The sequence below is a fragment of the Triturus cristatus genome, chromosome 4_1 (assembly GCF_964204655.1).
Source record: "Triturus cristatus chromosome 4_1, aTriCri1.1, whole genome shotgun sequence".
Lineage (NCBI taxonomy): Eukaryota > Metazoa > Chordata > Amphibia > Caudata > Salamandridae > Triturus > Triturus cristatus.
This window is the reverse complement of record NC_140585.1, coordinates 268,965,935-268,987,166: the sequence shown is the minus strand read 5'-3', so window position 1 is coordinate 268,987,166 and position 21,232 is coordinate 268,965,935. Positions and strand designations below refer to the sequence as shown.

The 21,232-nt window shown below is 46.3% G+C and overlaps 1 protein-coding gene across 1 annotated transcript in view; it reads right to left on the bottom strand.

The window, feature by feature from the left end:
- Positions 1–21,232, bottom strand: part of LOC146854247 (V-type proton ATPase 116 kDa subunit a 4-like) — a 2,520,670-nt gene that overhangs the window by 1,883,014 nt on the left and 616,424 nt on the right. Inside the window, exon 5 of the mRNA XM_085651038.1 lies at positions 4,674–4,700. Within this exon, the coding sequence (XP_085507164.1) occupies positions 4,674–4,700 (27 nt within the window). The remainder of the gene's footprint in view (positions 1–4,673; positions 4,701–21,232) is intronic.

Genomic DNA, 21,232 nt, shown 5'->3' with positions numbered 1-21,232 from the left:
TGGTATTTTCAAACACAGAATGTAAAAATCACCTTTACTAAAAGATGCAAGTGGGATTTGGATAGTATCCAATATCAGGTGGAAGTTCCAATGTTAATCACATGAACTTCTTAAAGGTTAGTACCTTGGGGGTTCCGATTCAGAACTCCGTGGGGCGAAACAGGCAGCGGTATTACGCGGCTCTGGTGCAGTCACGACTTGTGCTGGCACTGATTTCCTGTTTATCCAAATCCCACTTTTCCTTCACCTGAGGTCCTGAAGAAAGCCCCCCGACCCTTCTGGGCACTTTAGGGGCTGAAACATGTCGACCGACCACTCAGACTAAAACTGCAGCGGATCCATTACATGTCCTTTCTGCAACTAGCTGTTTTTTATCCTTTTTTCCCTGCACCTAATGGAATAAAATTGAATATAGGTAGCTAGAGGAATTTTTTAACCAATCACAACACTTGAGCACTTCTCACCTTTTTTTTACTTCCCCCTTTTTTTCCCTGATCACTACTGGAACGTCCAGTGGTTTCCTCCGGGTTGGAGGAAGCATGGGAAAAACCCTATGATGATGCTGTCACGTATTTAAATATCAAGGCGGAGAACCAAGATATACCGCCCACGAACTGTCTTACGTGAATGAGGGTTTTTTACCAAATATCGGAAACAACTATCCGAACCCTGGTGCCAGCTACAAGTGATCCATTCCCTTTGATTATTACTAATTTGCTGGAAACCGAATGGATCACAGCCTCTTCTATTTCCCTCCCCTTGATTGATATATAAGATGTTATAAACAAACTTCCCATTCTGTCCTATGAGGAACAGATAGCCTTACATGTCAGGGGTGACTGACATGTAAGAAAAGGGAAGGTTAGGGCCTGGCAAGTGGGTGCAGTTGCCAAGTCGACATGGCAGTACCAGACTGCACACAGGGTCTGCGATGGCAGGCCTGAGTTACATTTACGGGCTGTTTGTGTGGGTGGCACAATCCAGTGCTGCAGCCCACTAATGGCGTTTGATTTACGGGCCCTGGCACACTCAGTAGTAAACTAGGGAGTGGCACATAAATCAAACTGGCCAATCATGGAAACACCAATCCGTAACACATTTTACCATAGGAGCACTTGCACTTTACCACTGGTTAGCAGTGAGAAAAGTGCGCAGAAACACAACGCCAGCAAAAATAGAGTAAAAACCGGAAGGTCAAAAAGCAAAAACTCAGGGGAAACACGACAAAAGATGCCAGGTCTAACACATGTCCCCTCCAGCTGAAAGTAGGGAAAACTACCCAACCTCCTGGGAGTTCTCTTCACTAAGGCGAAAGAACCTAGACAGACCATCTGCCTTGGCGTGTTCTGTGACAGGGTGGTGTTCCACCATAAACTCCATTCCCTGTAAGGAGATGGACCACCTCAGCAGTTTTTGATTTACACTCCTCATTTGCATCAACCATCTGAGGTGCCTGTGGTTTGTCTGAACCCGGAAGAGAGTCCAAAACAGGTATGGTCTCAGCTTCTTCGGCGCCCACACCACAGCAAAAGCTTCCCTTTCTATGGCACTCCACCTCTGTTCCCTGGTGAGTAGTCTCCGGCTAAGGAAGACTACAGGCTGGTCTAGGCTCTCTTTGTTCAGTTGTGACAGCACTGTTCCCACACCATGCTCTGAAGTGTCAGTCTGCACAACAAATTCCTTGGAGAAGTTGGGTGTCTTGAGAACGGGCGCTGTGCACATGGCTGCGTTCAGGGCATCAAAAGCTTTCTGGCAGGACTCAGTCCAGATCACCTTCTTGGGCTGCTTCCTGGAAGTCAGCTCTGTTAAGAGGGCAACAATGGTGCTGTAGCCCTTAACAAACCTCCTGTAGTACCCGGTGAGACCTATGAAGGCTCTCACCTTTGTCTGGGTTTTTATGGGCTCTCAAGCCAGAATGGTGTCAATCTTGGGCTGTAGGGGCGCCACCTGGCTGCTTCCTACCTGGTGTCCCAAGTGCACTTGTGAGCCCTGCCCGATCTGGCACTTAATGGCCTTTATCGTGAGGCCCGCCTTCTGCAGAGCCCTCAGCACTGTGCTGCAAGTGTTCCTCCCAGCTGGAACTGAGCACTGCAATGTCATCCAGCTAGGCAGCACTGAAATCCTCCAGTCCAGCCAACACCTGGATGACCAACCTCTAAAAAGGTGGCAGGGGCATTCTTCAACCCAAAGGGTATCATCCGAAACTGGTAATGTCCTTCCGGGATTGAAAATGCTGACCTCTCCTTGGCCCCATTGGTTAAGGCAATCTGCCAGTACCCAGACGTTAAGTCAAACGTGCTGAGGAACCGGGTAGCTCCCAACCGATCAATGAGCTCATCAGCTCTGGGGATGGGGTGTGCGTCAGTCCTGGTGATGGCATTCAGCCCACAGTAGTCTACACAGAACCGCAGTTCTGGAGTGGCACCGGGTGCAGCAGCCTTTGGGACCAAGACCACTGGGCTGGCCCAAGGACTGTTGGAAGGCTTGATCACCCCTAACACCAGCATCTTAGAGACCTCCTCTTTGATGCTGGCCTTGACCTGGTCAGTCAACCTGTACATTTTGTGCTTTACAGGGGGGCTGTCACTGGTGTCCACGTCTTGGGTACACCAGTGAGTAACACCTGGGGTCAGAGAGAACAGAGGGGCAAACTGTCCCAACAACTGGCGACAGTCCCCCTGCTGCTCTGGGGTCAGTGTAGGGGAGAGGACCACACCTTCCACTGACCCATCGTGCCCCTTGGTGGACAGGAGTTCAGGGAGAGGTTCACTCTCCTCTTCCACCCCATCATCTGTCACCAAGAGCATGCTCACTTCTGACCTCTCGAAGTGAGGCTTGAGGCGGTTCACGTGGAGGACCCTAAAAGGGTTCCTTGGAGCCTGCAAATCCACCAGATAGGTGACATCACTTTTGCGCTCCACCACCTCAAACGGCCCAGTCCACTTGTCCTGCAAGGCACAAGGTTCCACTGGGGCCATTACCCACACTTTCTGCCCAAGTTGAAATTCGACCAGAGTGGCATTCTGGCCACACATTTCTTCATTTCTTCCTGGCTTGCTTCTAGGTTCGCCTGAGCGAGTTTCGTTTGGCAGTTTGGTTTCGGAAGGCCCGCATGTATCTAAACACATCATGGGCAGTTTTCCTGGGAGCTGCCTCCCAGCCTTTCTTTACCAAACTCAGAGGTCCTCTAACAGGGTGGCCATACAGGAGCTCAAAGGGGCTGAACCCAAGAGACTTCTGAGACACCTCCCTGTATGCAAAGAGAAGGCATGGAAAGAGGGGGTCCCACTTAGGCCTCATGTGTTCTGTTAGACCCTTAATCATGCGCTTCAAGGTCTGCTTGAATCTTTCTACCAGACCGTTATCTTGTGGGTGGTAAGGGGTGGTGAATTTGTAAGTTACACCACACTCCTTCCACAGGGATGTCATATACTTGGATATGAAATTGGTCCCCCTGTCAGAAACCACCTCTCTGGGAAACCCAACGCGGGAAAAGACCCCAATTAACGCCCGGCCCACCACTGGCCCCGCCGTCGTCCTGAGAGGGATTGCCTCCGGGTACCGGGTGGCATGGTCTACCAAGATCAGGATGTACCTGTTGCCCATGGCTGTCTTGGGATCCAGTGGCCCCACAATGTCCATCCCCACCCTTTCAAAGGGTGTTCCAACAACTGGAAACGGTTGGAGAGGAGCTTTGACCTTCCTCCCACTCTTACCACTTGCCTGGCAAGTTTGGCAAGACCTGCAATGTTCATCTGACTGCCTTCCCATTTGGGGCCACAAAAAGTGGGTGACAAGCCTGTCAAATGACTTTTCCTACCCCTAATGTCCTGCTAAAGGCACGTCATGAGCCAGACCCAGTAAGAAGGCCTTGAAGCGCTGGGGTACCACCAGCACACGGGCTGACCCAGGCTTAGGCTCACTATACAGGAGACCATTCTCCCAGTAGATCCAATATGATCCGGACTGCCTGGTCTGCAGCCTGCCGCTGAAGACCCTCCAGAGAAGGGCACTCTTTCTGCTCCCTGTAGAATTCTTCCCTGGTAGGACCCCCTTCTTGCTGCCAATCCTTCAGCTCAGAGGTGTCCCGCAGTTCAGCTACCTGCTCCCCTATAGGTACCGGGGCATCCCCCAAAATGTCCGCCTCCTCCCGGTCCGTGGGAATGTCAGGGACTGGTTTCCCGCGCCCCTTGCCCTTTCTCTTGGCAGGGACTTGGGCCACTGTTTCAGGCTCCAAGTCCTCTTGATCACCCTTTCTGGCCGTCATTGAACGAGTGGACATGGATGCCCACTCCGGCAACCCAAGCATCTCCAAGTGAGACCTGAGCTCAACATCCTTCCATAAGGACTGCTCCAGGCTGTTACCTAGCAGACAATCTACAGGCATGGTAGGGCTCTCAACCACCCTCAAGGGACCTGAGACCCCCCCACTCAAAGGGAACCTGCACCACCATACACAGGTGCCCAGAATTGTTAACAGCAATTACTTGGTAGAATGCCCCTGGGACTACCTGCTCCTCAGAGACCAGGTGACACCGGACAGAAGTCACACTGGCTCCAGTGTCTCTGAGAGCCTCCACCCTTTTCCCATTGATGGTCACCCAGGTGCTGTATTTCTTTGTATTAGGGGGCACCTGGTTTCCTGGGACCATTTCACTGTCCCCTAGTGAGACGAGCGTCATTTCTGTGGGATCCCCATCCTCCTGTGGGTCCTCCTCCTCCCCAAGCGCTACACTAGCCAACACCTTGGACTGCCCACCGGTGGGTGGCTGGCCCCCTTCATGTGATCCACCTGGTTGCATGCAAAGCACTTGCAGGGGGCGGTCTCTGCAGGCTTTTCTGAAGAGACCACAGATTTCTTATCTCCTGGGGGATGGGAACCTTTACCCTGTGTGTTAGTTTGGGGCCCTTTAGAGAACTCCTGTGCTTTACTCTTGTCCCTCCCCATTTTTCTGCTGGGGACCCTGTCCACCTTTGGCTGAGTCTCCCCCAAACGTTTTCCTGTGGACCCGGGTACTCACCCAGCGGTCCGCCTCCATAGCAAGCTTCCTGGGGTCAGTTAGCTTACTATCAACTAGGTGCTGGCACAGATCTGGAAAACATAGACTAGACAAGCACTCCCATGCAATTAAATTGTAGACCCCCTCAAAATCTGTCACCTTACTGCCCTTCACCCAGCCATCCAGTGACCTGCAAAACATATCCACACATTCCAACCAAGTGTTGGCATCAGACTTCTTACTGGACCTAAACTGATCCCTGTACTTTTCAGGAGTGAGACCATAATTAGCGAGAAAGGCCTCCTTCATATCAGCATAGGGGAGAGTAGGCCCCTTATCCAAAGCTGTTAAAGTATCCCTTGCAACTTCTGGAAACAGAGGCCACAATCCAGCCACCCAATTATTCTCAGGGACCCCATTCATGTGTATCGCTGCTTCATAACCCAGAAACCACCTTTGTATGTCATCTCCCTTTTTGAATTCTCTGCGCATATTCTTAGGGATGTGTACGATTCTGTCTGCCTGTCCTGACGGGTTGCTGCTACTGAGCCGGATCTACTCCAGCTCCTTCATTCTTATCTCATAATCTAACATCATCCTTTTCTCCTCCATGGCTAACTTGAGCTTTTCTAGTTCTGTTGCTACCTTCCTTGAATCCCGCCTGTCCCCTCCAGCTCCTTTCGGGAGAAGCCACTGCTGCCTGGCCTAGAGGTTCCCCCCTCCCAAAAGCACATCCATCCTAGAAATAGGCTCCTCCGCCTCTCCACTGAGAATACCAGACTACTCACTGGCATGTCTGGCTGCTACCCAGGCCCTCAGTGCCTTTTGTAGATCCCCCTTCCTAGTGAGGCCTCAGACTTGGGCTTTTAGGTTTTTGCAAATCGCTTTCAGTTTCTTCACAATGTAGGAATCCAACCTATCCTCCTCAAAGGCAATCTCCAGGAATGCAACAGATGATGCTCTTGATTCAGGCGTAGCAAATTCAAACTGGCAAGATCAAAAATAGGCCAAAAGGAACAAGAACCAGTATGTGGCACGTAATGGTCTGCGATATGGTAGTAGTGCACACCGATTACTGTAAGTCAAGTGCAAACACAAGTCCTATCCTCACCGCTGACAACCAATGCTAGAAATGGGTGTCTCTAGTTGGCAAGGGTTTGCCCCGTTGTCCAAATAGGGACCCTTCTTCCTAGTCAGGATAAGGGAGTTACACTCCTAAACTAACCCCTGCTCACCCACTTGGTAGCTTGGCACAAGCAGTCAGGCTTATTCTAGATGCAGTGTGTAAAGCATTTGCACATAACCAACAGTAATACAGTGTAAGAACTACAAAAGGACACCACATCAGTTTAGAAAAATATCCAATATTTTTATATACTTAAGACAAGACCAAAAATAATAAAACAATACAATGCTTAAAAATCTTCAGTTATCAAAATCCTTGAAAAACAGTTCCTTGCAGTCGATAGCTCCTTCTGGGGCTATCCCGGCGTCGTGAACAAACAAATTCAAACAGTTCTGGCTGACCGCGGCGTCGCAGGGCTGCTACGGTGTCGGAAAGACCCGCAAAACAGTATGTGCAGAAATGCAGTGCGTCGGCGACCTCTCGTCGAGCTTCCGAAAGCATAGCGTCCACAGGCGTTGGTTCTGGAGGTCGGTGCAGGAGTCGTCGGGCCCTCGAAGTCACATTCATTGCAGATCAAACTCCTTTCTGTTGAAGTCAGGAGCGCTTGCGTCGGCAGGCTTCTGTTGCTGCGGTGCGAAGTGCAGCGGTGCGGCGTGCGATGCCCTCAGGTCGCGGTGCGAGTAGCGGCTCAGTGGCGGCATCAGATGGTGTTGTCGGTGCGACCAGGGTCGCTGTGCGAAGTGATGCGGGGCTCGGTGCGGGATGAGGGCGGTGCGTCACGTAACTTTACGAGCGGTGCCCTCGAACCAAGGTGCAAGCAACAGCGTCGTTTTTGACGTGGAGCGGCGACCTCTGGGAGGCCAAGGCGTCGTCGTGAAGCGAGGCGGTGCAGAGTGCGGTGCCCACAGGTCGCGGTGTGAGTAGCGGCTCGGTGGCAGCGTTGTCAGTGAGACCAGGGTCACGGTGCGGCATTGCGGCGGTGCCCACTGCGGTGCCATCAGAACACGGAGTTGGCTGTGGCATCATAAATGGCATTGAGTTGCTTGTTCTTCTGCTGCAGCACGAAACACACAGTCCCCAGTGCTGAGGGCAGAAGAACTTGACGTCTTTGCTGTTCCTGAGACTTCTTGAACAGGGGGGCAGCTCAACCTCAAGCCCTTGGAGAAACTCACAAAAGTAGACTGCAGAAAGTCCAGTCCAGTCCTTTCACTGCCCAAGACCTACGTTCTAAAAGTGGTATTTTCAAACACAGAATGTAAAAATCACCTTTACTAAAAGATGCATCTTAAGATTCTGAGTCCAGGCGTACTAAAATTAGTCCCAGGGCTAATTATGTTTATAAGATGTTATAAAGAAACTTCCTATTCTGTCCTATGGGGAACAGTTAGCCTTGCAATAGTGAAAAACGAAATGGGCTGTTATTCACCATCAGGACATGCCACACCCACCAGACATGTCCTTCCTTTCACATACACTGCCCCCTGCCCATAGGGGTACCCTGGGCCTTCCTTAAGGGTGACTGACATGTAAGAAAAGGGAAGGTTAGGGCCTGGCAAGTGGGTGCACTTGCCAAGTCGACATGGCAGTACCAGACTGCGCACAGGCTCTGCGATGGCAGGCCTGAGTTACATTTGCGGGCTGTTTGAGTGGGTGGCACAATCCAGTACTGCAGCCCACTAAAAGCGTTTGATTCACGGGCCCTGGCACACTTAGTGCACTTTACAAGGGACTGACACATAAATCAAACCGGCCAATCATGGAGACACCAATCTATAACACATTTTACCACAGGAGCACTTGCACTTTACCACTGGTCAGCAGTGAGAAAAGTGTGCAGAAACAGAGTAAAAACCGGGAGGTCAGAAAGAAAAAACTCAGGGGAAACACGCCAAAAGATGCCAGGTCTAACACAGTTCCATCCACAATTGCATCTCAGTGTACAGCCTTGCATTTGAAAGTGTATTTTACCTACCTGTACCAAGTTCTGCTAGGTTCTGGAAATAAAACCTATGTATACCTTGTTATACTTACCTAATTGGTCTGGATTCTGTCTCTGAGTGTGTTCCATCAGTTCTTGATTTAGTGAATACAATAAATGCTCAACACACCCTCCTATTAAGCCTAGCTGCTCGACCACACTACCACAAATCGGGCTGTTAGTGATTATCTCATTTAGCCTCTGCTATACCTCTGGGGATCCACTGGACTCTGTTCACACTTCCTTACTTTGGTATAGTATATACAGAGCCAACTGTCTACAGTCACCGAATCGTAGTTTGAATGTGCAATTCGGTATTTGGAAGGGGCGTGTTTAGGCCGTCGCTTCCAAAATACCAAATCGCTATGATTTGTATTACTGTTTTGCAACCAAATTCCAGTCGCAAAACAATAATTCATTTTGAAATTTTTAAACACATCCAGTTTTCCTTTAAGGAAAATGGGCTGCATTAAAAAATGCTTCATTAAAAAGCAATTACAGACAATGTGGTCAGCTGACCTCAGCAGGCCTCCCTCCCTGTGACGGCTTTGATTCCTAATGGATCGCAAACTGTGACCTACCTCATTGATAATCATAAGGTAGGTCGATTTGCGACCAAGAAGGAATCCCTAAATGAAACTCAATGACTTTCATACATTATGAAAACGATTTCCTAATTGCGATTTGTAGAGATTCACAATGGGAAAATCGGCATTCCTAATGTTTGTACATCTGGCCCCTAGTTCACTCTCAGTGGAATCTCCATTAAAATCATAAGCACTGAATAGTCCCATTCATGTGAGGGGATCCCAGGGCACTTCTTCAAATAATATCCTCTTAAGTGTAGATATTCACCTTACTTCAGGAAGGCCAAGACTAGGACATAATTTGTTTAAAACGTTTTGCAGAAGGCTATTTTGTTTAAAAGGTCCAAATATCATTAAAAAACGTGGAAAAATTTCCAGGACCTGAGTAATTTTTTCTAATAAATATCCTTAATAAACCTTTTTTAAAGTAATGAGGAAGAAGGAATGGGGCATTGTAGACATATAGACTGTAGTACAGTAGTGATAAATATGGACAATGCACCTTTAAGAGCTTACAACCCTCCAGTGTCCTATTGTGCCCAGCAGGTGGCAGTTACCTAAGTTCTTTTTTTCTGGCTTGAACGCACCATTTTTTGGGCTTATCCTTCACAACAGCAAGGCGTTTGCCTGGCTTTCCCTGAAGGACAGGGAGAAGATTTGCATTCAAGGAATTCAAGAGCAGCAAAGATAGCAAGAGGCTCTATCTGAAGTTGGGAATTCACATAAGCGAGAAAAGGGGCACCCCTCTACCAGGGGCTCTACCACTACCCTCTGAGGTCTTCATTAGAGGGAGATCTGAAAAGAGGAGAAATCCGAGAAAAGGACCTCATTCCCATTCAACGTCGAAGACATTAACATCAAGACAAGTTACAGTGGCAACATGCTCATGGTCGAGAGTTAATTAAATATATATTAATTGTATTACATTAAAAAAATGAAAGTTTAGGAATGTATCAAATATGGTAAAAAATATATTAGTTAATTATAGAAAGATATTGTTTTATATATGTTAATATTTAAATATGAATATTTTTGTATGTTTGTAGTTTTGGTTAGTGTGTTTTTAGATTTAAGTTTTTTTTTTATAGATGATAAATTGTGTGTATAGGAGTATTGATTGTGTATATAAAATGTTTAGTTTGTATTATCTTGCATAAAATGTTTTAGATTGCAGTGAAAATAGTAAATGTCGCCTCTTTAGTGTCCTGCATCTTCCACAAATTAGGTTAGATTGGAGTGGGACTAATAAATGACATCCCATCAGTGTCCAACACCTTTCCCAAATACGGTTAGAATGGAGTGGGAATATTAAATGTCACCCTTTTAGTGTACACCGCTTCTTCAAATTGGTATAGATTGGAGTGAGAATAGTAATATTACCCTTTTAGTGTCTAACACCTTCCCTAAATTGTTATAGGTTAGAGTGGTAATTGTAAATGTTACCCTTTTAGTGACCAACACCTTCCCAGAGTTGGGTTAGACTAGAGTGGGGATAGCAACTGGCATTCCTTTGCTGTCCAACACCTTCCACAAAGTGGTTTGTACTGTAGTGGGAATAGTAACGATCACCCTTTTAGTGTTCATCACCTTCTTGAAATTCAAATAGATTTGAATGGGAATAGTAAATGTCACCTTTTAGTATCCACAACCTACACTGAATTAGTAAAGGTTAGAGTGGGAATAGTAAATGTTACCCTTTTACTGTCCAATGCCTTCCCTAAATTGGTATAGTTTGGAAAGAAAATAGTAAATTACACCCTTTTAGTGTCCAACACCTCCTACAAATTGGTTTAAATTGGAGTGGGAATAGTAAACTTCATCCCTTTAGTGTCCAAAACTGTCCCAAAATTGGATTAGATTGGAGTGGGACTAGTACATTTCATCCCTTTAGTGTACAACAGCTTCAACTAATTTGTTCAGATTGGAGTAGGAATAGTAAAGCTCACCCTTTTAGTTTCCAACACCATCACCAAATTGTTTTAGGCTGCATTGGGAACAGCAAATGTCACCCCTTTAGTGTTCTACATATTCCCTACATTGGCTTAGATTGGAGCGGGAATTGTATATATAACCCTTTTAGTATCTAACACATTCCCCAAATAGGTTGGAGTGCGAATAGTAAATGTCACCATTTTAGTGTTCAACACCTTCCACTAATTAGTTTGAATTGGAGTGAGATTAGTTAATGCCACCCCTTTACTGTCAAAGAAGTTCCTCAAATTTTATATATTGCAAGGGAAATAGCATTTTTCACCTCTTTCGTGTCCAACACCTTCCCCAAATAGATATAGGTTGGAGTGGGAATAGTTACTAAAACCCTTTTAGCTTTCAACACCGCCACCAAATTGGTATAGATTGGAGTGGGAATAGTAAATGTCACCCCTTTAGTGTCCAATAAAATAGCCAAATTGGTTTCGATCGGAGTGGGAATAGAATATTTCACACCTTTAGTGTCCAACAACTTTAACACATTGGTATAGATTGAAGTGAGAATAGTGAAAGTTACCCTGTTTGTGTTCAACACCTTAACAAAATTGGTATATGATGGAGTGGAAATAGTAAACGGCTCCCTTTTAGTGTCCAACAACTTCCCCAAATTGGTTTAGATTGGAGTGGGAATAGTAAATGCCACCCCTTCAGTATCCAATGCCGCCAAATTGTTTTACATCGGAGTTGAAGTAGTAAATATCACCCCTTAGTGTCCAACACTTTCTTAAAAATAGTTTATCTTTGTAAATATTTAATAATATAATTTTAATCTGAAATACTTTGTGTAGGAAGGTGGATATCTGACTATGGTTACCCCCAACTTTTTGCCTAGTGTCTAGCTGGTTTTTCGACTTAGTGGCCTGAGATCCTGCCATTCAGGGTCTCAGGCTGTCTGCTCTCTCTTTAAAATGGACTCCATGTACCCTAGGTACATTCCCAATTGGTAAGGATCACCTTATTGGACCCTGTACAGTGTACCCTAGGTACCCAGGGCATAGGTGTAACCTAGGCCTCCCAGGGGCTGCAGCATGTATTATGCCCAGTGGCGGCTGGTGACATTTTAAACAGGTGAGGCGTAATATGTTTTTTCATACTGGACCGTAGCGAGCGAGCGCAGCGAGCGAGCCTGAACAACCTAGGTGGGGTTCGGGGGGGTTCTCCCCCCAAGAAAATTTTGAAAAAAGAGTGGACAAATGGTGCATTTTCAAGCAAATTTGAGAAAGCAGGAAGGTTACTAAAGCAATTGTGAAAGTGCAGTTATTACATTAATAAAGAGATGTCATATAACATAGGTAACTGATTCAGTATAGGTAGCTGCTTATTCAGTATAACCACAGATCTCCATAACAGACTTCGAGATACAATGCATTTCTGAGTACCTCACAGATGTTTTTTATTTAACAAACAACTAAACATCTAAACATCATGTGTATTTTGTGATCTGCATCAGGTACATGTTCTTTGCAGCAGGCACATTACCCTTCTATGCTACCTTTCCATGAGTCAAAACTTCCACTAGACAAAACTCTGATCTCTCTCTAGGAAAAACATTAACCATCAGCGTTATCATGACATTTTTATTGTTTCTGTGAATAAAACCAATCTAGCCACTTTGCGAACACTCTGACTTGCTTTATTTATTTTTTTATTTATTTTTCATAGTTTGAACCTTTTACTCCCAAAGCGCACTGTGAAAACAAAAATGTGGACCTCCCCCTTATTACTACAAGGAGACTGAGGCCTGTTGCTATATAACATTGTTGTACAAACAGCTCTCTTTCATGAATGACCTCTTTAAACTAATCACAACCAAAATAAAATAAAATTAACCTCTTACTTCCCACTGACACCACCCTGTTAAGAAACGTCCATACCGGGTTAACTATATCTTCCAATTGGAAAACTTCTGAAGTGCCACATATAACCCCAGCTAATGACCTCCTTCTGAAGCTTAGAGTCCAAATTCAAGCTTCAAAAGGTCCAAGGGTTCTGAAATGCACTTCCATACATTTGGACATTTCCTCCCTAATTAATATCCCATCGCCCCAGTCTGTGAGTCAGAGTGCTGTGAGCTCAACCCAGATCTGTGACTGGGGGTGAATTTTTGCCAATGTGCAACATTCCGTCCATCATCTTGTGTGTTTTGCTGTGAGCTCAACCGTGGCAGAGCTGCCGCTGATTGGTGTAACACTGTACAGCAAAGCACAGACTGCTGGCCATTCCTGTATACATCAATAGTGCACAGTATAGTGTAGCAAAGCAAGTAAAACACCCCAAAGTATAGTGTAGCAAAGCACAGCACAGTCCAGCAAGCCTCAGAACTGTGGAGCAATCATAAGACTGGTATAGAAAGGACAGTGCACAACGTTACCGCACAATACAGTACAGAAAACTATAGCAGACAACAGTGCAATATAGTGCAACATAGCACACGACAAAAGCACAAATCCGGACATCCGATTCAATACGGAAAAACCCCTTGGCACTTGATTAGAGCAGTGAACATCAAAGCAGAATATAACATAACACAACAATACACAGCACATTAAAGTACAGCAATGTACGCAATGCAATGCAAAACAGAAGCGCTTAATAGAGCACATCCTTATTGAACCCTTCCACAATATGTAAATGTCTTTAGGCCTATTGCCCCGTATGTTCATGATTGGTGACATTGGTGTTGCTTTCTCTATATATGTGAATTTATGGGAACTATGTCTTATGTGCATAGATTGTGTCTGTGCTAGAGCATATGTATTGGCTATCCTGTTGGTTTTCAGGACTGGCTTGATAGTGCAGCTGTCTGAAAGACCTATTGTTACCAATTCTTTAAAATGCACAGTGTACTTTGCCTCTATTCATAGGAGTGTTACTCTTTCATGTTGTTCTGTTGGCTGTTTGGTGTATCATTCAGTCTCCTGGGGAGTACCTAACAATGTAATGCGTGACAGATTAATTTACATCTGTACAAGAAACTTAATCATCACATAATACATTATTTGTGTTGTATACAGAAAATAGTTCTTTTTCTTTTGTTTTTTCCCCGCTGTATCATGTTTTTCAAGTTTTGGTCAGGACTCCTCGGTATGTTTTCCCTGTCTGGTATTCCCTTTGTTCGCCTGTAGCTTTCAAGTTACCTGTGCTTGCATTTTATTTTCCTATTGTTTTCTCTGTATGAATGTTTACATTGCTTTCTCCGTCTGTCTCTGGTGCATTGGTCATCTCGATCTATGTTTTCAGGTAACAAAGCTGTGCCAAAGGCGATAGGATTAGCTTTAAAGAGCATTGTATCCATATTTTGCACATTAAATTCAGAGCTATTAGCTTTGTCAGTGCTCGATTAATTTATCGTTACTTTTTGCATTAAAGAGAAGTAAACTCGAAATGAATACCCCTTTTTAATAGGAACTACCAGGTACCCCCTTCTAAACCTTCTGACATGTTCAGAAGAAGCAATATATTTTTCACAACTTCTAAGCTTCCCTTGGTAGACAGCAAAAGTGTGTATGATTGCTTTTTTACATTAGGTGAGTGGAATGAAATATCCAATAACTTAATCAAATAAAGCCTGCGTCGTACGTGGCAAATGCCATTCTCCACAGTTCAGCTGATTTCGTTCAAATTGTACATAATTTGCACAAATTACATTTGAGAAAAATGAATTGGCGCTTTTTGCTAAACCAATCGTTTTTTTATCTATATTGCCATTTTCCTGACATGATAATCTGACTTTAAAAACAAGATGATAAATGTGGAAACAATGAGCGCTAATACGAAAAATGTGGTAACAATGAGCGCTAATATGAATTCTAACAACTCTTTATAGATATGGAATCTCTTAAGGTAAACGTGCTTTTGAAGTTCCGCCCTCGTCCTGATATTTGTACAAGTATTAACTGCAAACAAAGCCTGGTTGAAAGAGGCAGGGGCGACCGTGCAAACTATAGCTTGGCACTTTGTCTGATTCGCATTTCTGAGCCTGCTGACAGGAGTATCGTAAAGACACACAATTGGTGGACGGAATGCAGAACACATCAAAACATTCACCCCCAGTCAATAGATCTGGGTTAAATCCATCATTCTTTTGCTCACCATGCCACCCCAGTTTAGACCTGGCTATATGCAAATCAGTCCTGACCCTGTGCCTCATGGGAACAGTCCAGCCCAAACTGCCAAGCCATGTCCTCCCTGGACCTGGCTTGGCAGTTCGGGCTGGACTGTTCCCATGAGGCACAGGGTCAAGACTGATTTGCATATGGCCGGGTTCAAACTGGAATGGCATGGTGGGCAAAAAAACGATGGATTTAGGCCCAGATCTCTGTACTGGGGTGAATGTATGACATTGTTCTGCATTCTGTCCATCAACTGTTGTTTTGACAGGAGTATCGTGTTCTGTAGTGTCTTCCGCGTATGAAGGCCATGGCAGATGAACAATATGTGACGCAGAGTGTGCGTTCAGCTAGTGTTGCACCTGGACAAACAGCACTAAACCTGTTTCACAGTGTGAAAGATGATGCCTGCAAGTATAACATTTTATTGTAGGAGGGAGCTTAACTGGAAGCCAGCTTGAATGCTTTAGCAGAGCTCTTTAACTCGGCCCAGGAATGTGGTAATTCGGTTTCAAGTGCCCTTACCTCCGTGCCCTTACCTCCGTGCCCTTCACGAGAGCTGTGTTGGGCAGGGTGCATTGTCTTTGATGAAAGCACTGCCTGGTTATTCGTGCCAGGGCCTCTAAACTCCCAAGTGTGGGATTTGGGGGGTAAAAGAGGCCTTAATCACCAATTTATGTGTACAGCGGACCGACGTCGCAGGCGGTTTGGCTAGAGAAAAGTTAGAATACAATTACTTTTGGGGCTGAGCTTGGCAGGGCCTCCCTCCATGAGCCTGGGTTTGGAGTCAGGAATGTGAGAACTCTTGACTCCCCAGACTTCGCACGCCATGTGACCTTGTGCTGTCGTCCTGAGTGAAGTGTGGAATCGGGTCGGATGCCAGCAAAAAATCCAGGTGGCATACGCACATACCCTCCCAAACAACACCAAACATGCGCACTGGGGCAGAAAACTACAAGAAAACCACTGGGAGGATGGGAGGGGGTGCCTTAACTCTCCTTGGCTGGCTCTGTGCATATTGGGGTGCTGCGGCATCCACTTGTGTCTGATTCTGTGTGTCACAAAAATATTTTTCTCTTCGGTAATAAGTACTAACTGGCAAGTGAGCCGCTTGTATTACAAGTACTTGGACTGCCTGAGCCAGTGCTGGCTTAAAATCAGTTCTGTCAAGCACACACATCGAGAGGTCAAAACATATTTCTAGCTGGAACTAGTGGCTCTGCTTGCAAGACTAATTCCAAAGGTAACAACTTTGGAGTGAACACCTTCTTGTATCCAACCTCCTCCCCACCACGCTTGGTATGCAATTGTGCCTACATCTCGGTCAACCACAAACTGGTGTTTTCAATGACACATTTCTATTTCTAGGAGCACGTGCCTGAAAAGAATGTAACAATCATGTCTCTCATTCTCCTCATCTGATGTTAATTATCTTTGTGATATGTTTATTACATTTTTCTCTTTTTCTATACTGTTTTGGAAATGTTGCTGCTGTTTTCTTGCGTTTAGAACTCTTGGCACGCTTGAACGTAACGCACTACACCATAGCTACTAGTTCAGTAGAGTTTCCTTGAGACTCCTGTTGAGACATAACCAGTGTTTCTTTAGAAAGTTGGTAAGGCCCCCGCCCCCAAATTAATACCCAACTTTCCGTCTCTCTCCTATTTTCAAATACCAACTTCCCCAGAGAGGCGCATAACTCCACCAACCTCGGAAGGCAGTATCCCGGCTGGAACCATCGCTGTTGCATTATCATTCACCGAAAGCTCGGCCGTGCTTGCCTAGCAACCAGCCCAGCTGCGTGCCAGAGGTGGATTGAAAATAATCAGTCTCATTACAGCGCCAAGTATGCAGGCTACACGCAATTCAGAAAGTGCACTATATGTCCATACATGCCGGCTGCCTGTTTATTATTTCATCTTTAATGCAATAAAAACCTCCGAAAATTGATAGGTTGTCAAGCAGTTTGTTTGTTGTAGGCAGCAACTACTCTCATCTGCATCTCTTGCAAAGTATGGAACTGCTTTTATAAGCATAGTAGCATACAATATATGGATAAGATTAAACAAAACTTGATAAGGAAAAACCTAGGATAGTACGCAGCTCGGACAGGCAAAGGAAATGTGAATCATAGAACTTTTCCCAAGCAAGGGTAAGAGCAGTTAAACATCACAAGCAGCCCCACAACTAGTATCAATAAAACAAGGCACTAGTTTCAGGGAAAGTCACTCCATAAACGCATGTTCAAGCATAAGGTCATTTAGAAGCCTGAAGAACTAATACACATGAGCCAGAAATGCCAATGAATATTAAATGAGCTCATATCGCTCTTAAAGATGGAACTTGCCACCCTTACATGCTCACATATTTTAAGCATGATGGCAATTCTTAACCTAGAAATAAGTTCCATCAAATCCAGCATGCATCATGGAAACGTTTCCGTGTTACAGCACATGTTTAGATTGCTACAGGCTGCAAAGCACCAAATGTCTCAGACTGCCAAAAGTCAACTACATACCAGGGAGCAGTTTACAGCCATGACTAGTACTCTCTCTCTCTCCACAGAAATCTGCGTAGGAAGAAGTCCCAGGTCCATGTTAGTGCTAAAATCTGGAACCCGCTTCTAGTTTTTTGTAACATCTCCGCACTACAACCACTTCACAAAAAAACACAAAACATGTTTTTTTGTCACAACGCTTTCCCACACGATGTAGCCGTCCACACATACCCGCACTCTGCATGCCCTGCAAGCTAGGGTAACCTAGCATAATGTGCCACCAGCTTGTGCAATCCTGTGAATCCATGCCATATACAATGAATAGAAACTGACAGTCAACAGTTCTTGGCACTTTACCAACAACTCAAATAACCAGTCAAGAGCAGCACATTTTCTTTGACAGGTGGTAGCGCCGGAGGCCATACTGGTAAAAGGACTGACTCTTCGAGTCCTCGACATTTACAAAGAAAGAGTGTGAACTTCCCCCTAATTATTTTCCACAGGAATAAAGCCATCCAAACGCTGCCCACAAATCTCTCTCCCACTGCCCCCCTTCCATCCAGGTCCAAAACCTCACCAGGAATGCGCTCCTCTCCAAGCTGTATTAGGATGTACTTGTTTCCCTGGGTAAACAAATTGTGCTAAATACAGTGTTACCAGGCGCTTCCTGCAGTAATGCACTGGCGACCCATAAAACAGAAACAGGAATTGGAGATATATTTGGTTCTGGGGATTAGAGATTTACGTAAATATACTGCAAAAAGAGCCAAAATGGAAACGTGCTGGCTCGGGCTTGATGTAAATAGAGCTGTGGAGGCGGCCTGCCCGTTGCCTGGGTTCATGATTGGCAGACACACCCTGCACAGTGTGTGCAGCTCCTGTGTGACAGCCCCTGCGCCAGCCACAGGAGCCCAGTCAACAAACCAACGCCTGGCACAGAGTAATGCAGTTTCAAAGAAACCCTTCCTTGTATTCAGGCGCAGTCCAATGTTATTTAAAAGAAACTGCCTGAACTCCGTTCATTTTATGATGTATCCTGCAGTGTCTCAGTGCCACATCCTGGTATTTTACACCAAACACTGGTAACGTCACGCGCACCGCTTTCGACGGTCACCCACAGCACCATTTCCATGAGAGGTGTTAAGCAATAAGTGGACTGTGGCCATAAATGAAATGAACACACGCAGGTGTCTTCGCGCTATTTTACATGTGTTTAGCAGTCTTTAAAAACATCTGGTCGAGTTTTAATATTACAGGATTTGAAGCACTCAGCAATGGGGCAATCTTTGCAAGATTGTGGAGATGGAAGGGGCTGCTTTGGCTACAGCAGTTGCCTGAGGGTCAAAGGACAAAAACTAATGTAATAGAACTCGAGGATCCTTACAGACAGCACCGGCTGTGCAGCGTCACCGAGCTCAGTTGGCGAAGCAAAGCTAATTTAGCTAAAGCTAACTGATAATCTCCAGCAAGAAAGTCAGAAATACACTCCTACAATATGTACAATTTCTACAACTGCAGTCGTGGCCAGCATGACTCGGGGGTACGCGCGGGGGGGGGGAGCCGGAGGGTGTTAATTTATTTATGCATATTTTTAAAGCGCGGACTTTGCCGCCCCGTAGGTGTCAGAGCGCTGTACAAAATAGAACCACAGTTACGTTACATCAGAGAAATGTTACAAAATAGAAAGTACAAAAATAGCAGGACATTCATTATTATTAATTAAATTAAATAAAAATAAATAACTTACCAGGATGAGGCATCTCCTCTGCCTGTCCCGCGTCGCATCACGGCGCCGAGTCCAAGTGGCAAATCATAAGACTGGATGCGACTCGGGGCGTCTACTCAGTGGTATCCTGCATTTGACAGGGCATGGGCCAACTGTACGTCACCGCCCGAGCAGGATCCTATCTACAGACTCTTGCATTACACTAGGCATGCGCAGCATGCCTAATGTAATGTCAATGGAGTAGCCGTGCTGAAATAAAAATCGCTCTGCTCGCAGATGCGCAGTAGGAGTCCATTTCTGGACTCCTGCTGCTCTCTTGCCTGCGTGCATGCGCTGGACGTTTATTGTTGAATGACGCATGCGCACTTGAGGCTGTGAAGCAGCTGCCAGCACAGGCCGGAAATGTAAACAGACGAATTCCGTCTGCTTACATTTCTTCCTGGTTCCTGCCCGTGAACAGTTTTTCTTGTTGGACCTGACTAGTGGGGCGCTGCCCCGTCGCCCCTATGGACCAGCCCCCACTGATTATGCCACCCCTGGTCTGGCCTTCCAATCAGACACAACTGGCTGATCACTCAGCTGGGGCAAGGTCGTGTAATCACCCCTTGCTTAGATATAGTATACCTATATCTACCCTTAAAAGAGACACATGTGTACCTATCAGCCACTCCTATGGCAGGCCTTAACAATCCTGGAGGCAGAGTGCTTGGTAACATGTGAGATGGTGCTCTAGCATGAGCTGAGCCTGTCTGCAGCTTTCGGAACCATGTCCTTATAGCTGTTCTATGATATAGCCTACCATATACTCTTAAACTGCCTTATAATCTTAAACGGTTATGGTAACTATGGTTTGGCTTTATCAAAACATGTCGTGTAAGGTGTCTAACACTTTGGAATAATACCCCCATACCATTTCTGGTGATGAGGATATTATTCCTCCCTTCTAGAGGGAGAGACATGTTAAAATCCTACTTTGCTGTTTAACTCTAACCAAAGCCTCAGAATCACAAAATGGATGGTGCTGCCACAGACACAAGTCTGACCTCCTGCTGCTGGGAGTGATCCCGGCAAGGGAGGCTTGGACAATAAGTTTCCTGCTTGGGGAGGTGCTAGCACCTCCCCAGACAGACTTTAGTGTATTGGGGCAGGGAGGGCTGAAAGGAATGAGACATGCCTGGGGCACACAAGGTGTCCCATGCATAGTCCAGTTCAAACCGGTGCTGGGGAACACCAGCCCCAGTCCTGGAGCGAAACTGGACAAAGGGAAGGGGGTGTAACCACCCCCCTCCCAGGTCCCACCCATAAGGCGTGACCTAGCAGGTAACCCAGCCCCCCAGATTAGTATAAGAGTGGTAGCTGGGCCCCAGGAGAGTAGATTATCCTGAACCTGCAACTTGAACAGAAACTCTGGACCTTCGACATTCGACGAAAGAAGAAGACTGAAGAATCTCCCTTGTGGCCAAGGAGTGGCTACCCTGTGCAAACAGGCACCATCAAGAGACTACCCTTTGCTTTGCTAAAGTTCTACGAGGGACCGACTGCAGAGCCCGACCAGAGCCTTGACTTCCAGACTTCTCCGACCCTGATCCACATCCACAGCCGAGCTGAGATCCGTGGAGGCGACGAGAGACATGGGACCGGCTACCTGGGAAAAGTGGCGAGTATCTTCCAGCGCAGCTTCTGAGGCACCCTCGAAGTTGTGCACCGGGGATTGAGAAGCCCCAACCCCAAGCACCATCTGCACCGAAGATCAGCCCCCCACACTCCACGAGTCCTGCGTGGGGCCCTTCTGCATTTTCCTGCTTGCCGCGTATGTCCGGTTGCTTGCCCGCTGGCTGGTGGCCTTTGTGACGACGCATCCTGTAATCTTCACCGCTGGTTTGGCTCCTCCAGACTGGCTCCTGCTTCTTTGAAAAAGAGAAGCACCCCAGACCTTCCTGGTCTGCACCAGAAGCAAGTCCTCCGTTCTTCGTGGGTTCCGCTTGCCAAGGCATGGTGAGTCCTAGTCCAACTTCGACGCCGCCGACAGCAAGAGCCTTCGTGGGACAGCTCGCCTCCTGGTCCTGGTTGTCCTCGACGTTCCCTGGTCCTCATGGCTGCAGCGACAAGCTTCACCTTCACCTGCAATCTTCACGACATCGCCTGGTTCCTTCCTGGTTCCACGTGGTCACTGGCTAGTGACCTTGACTCTGTCCCTTCTGCTTGCAGGTCTCCTCTCTT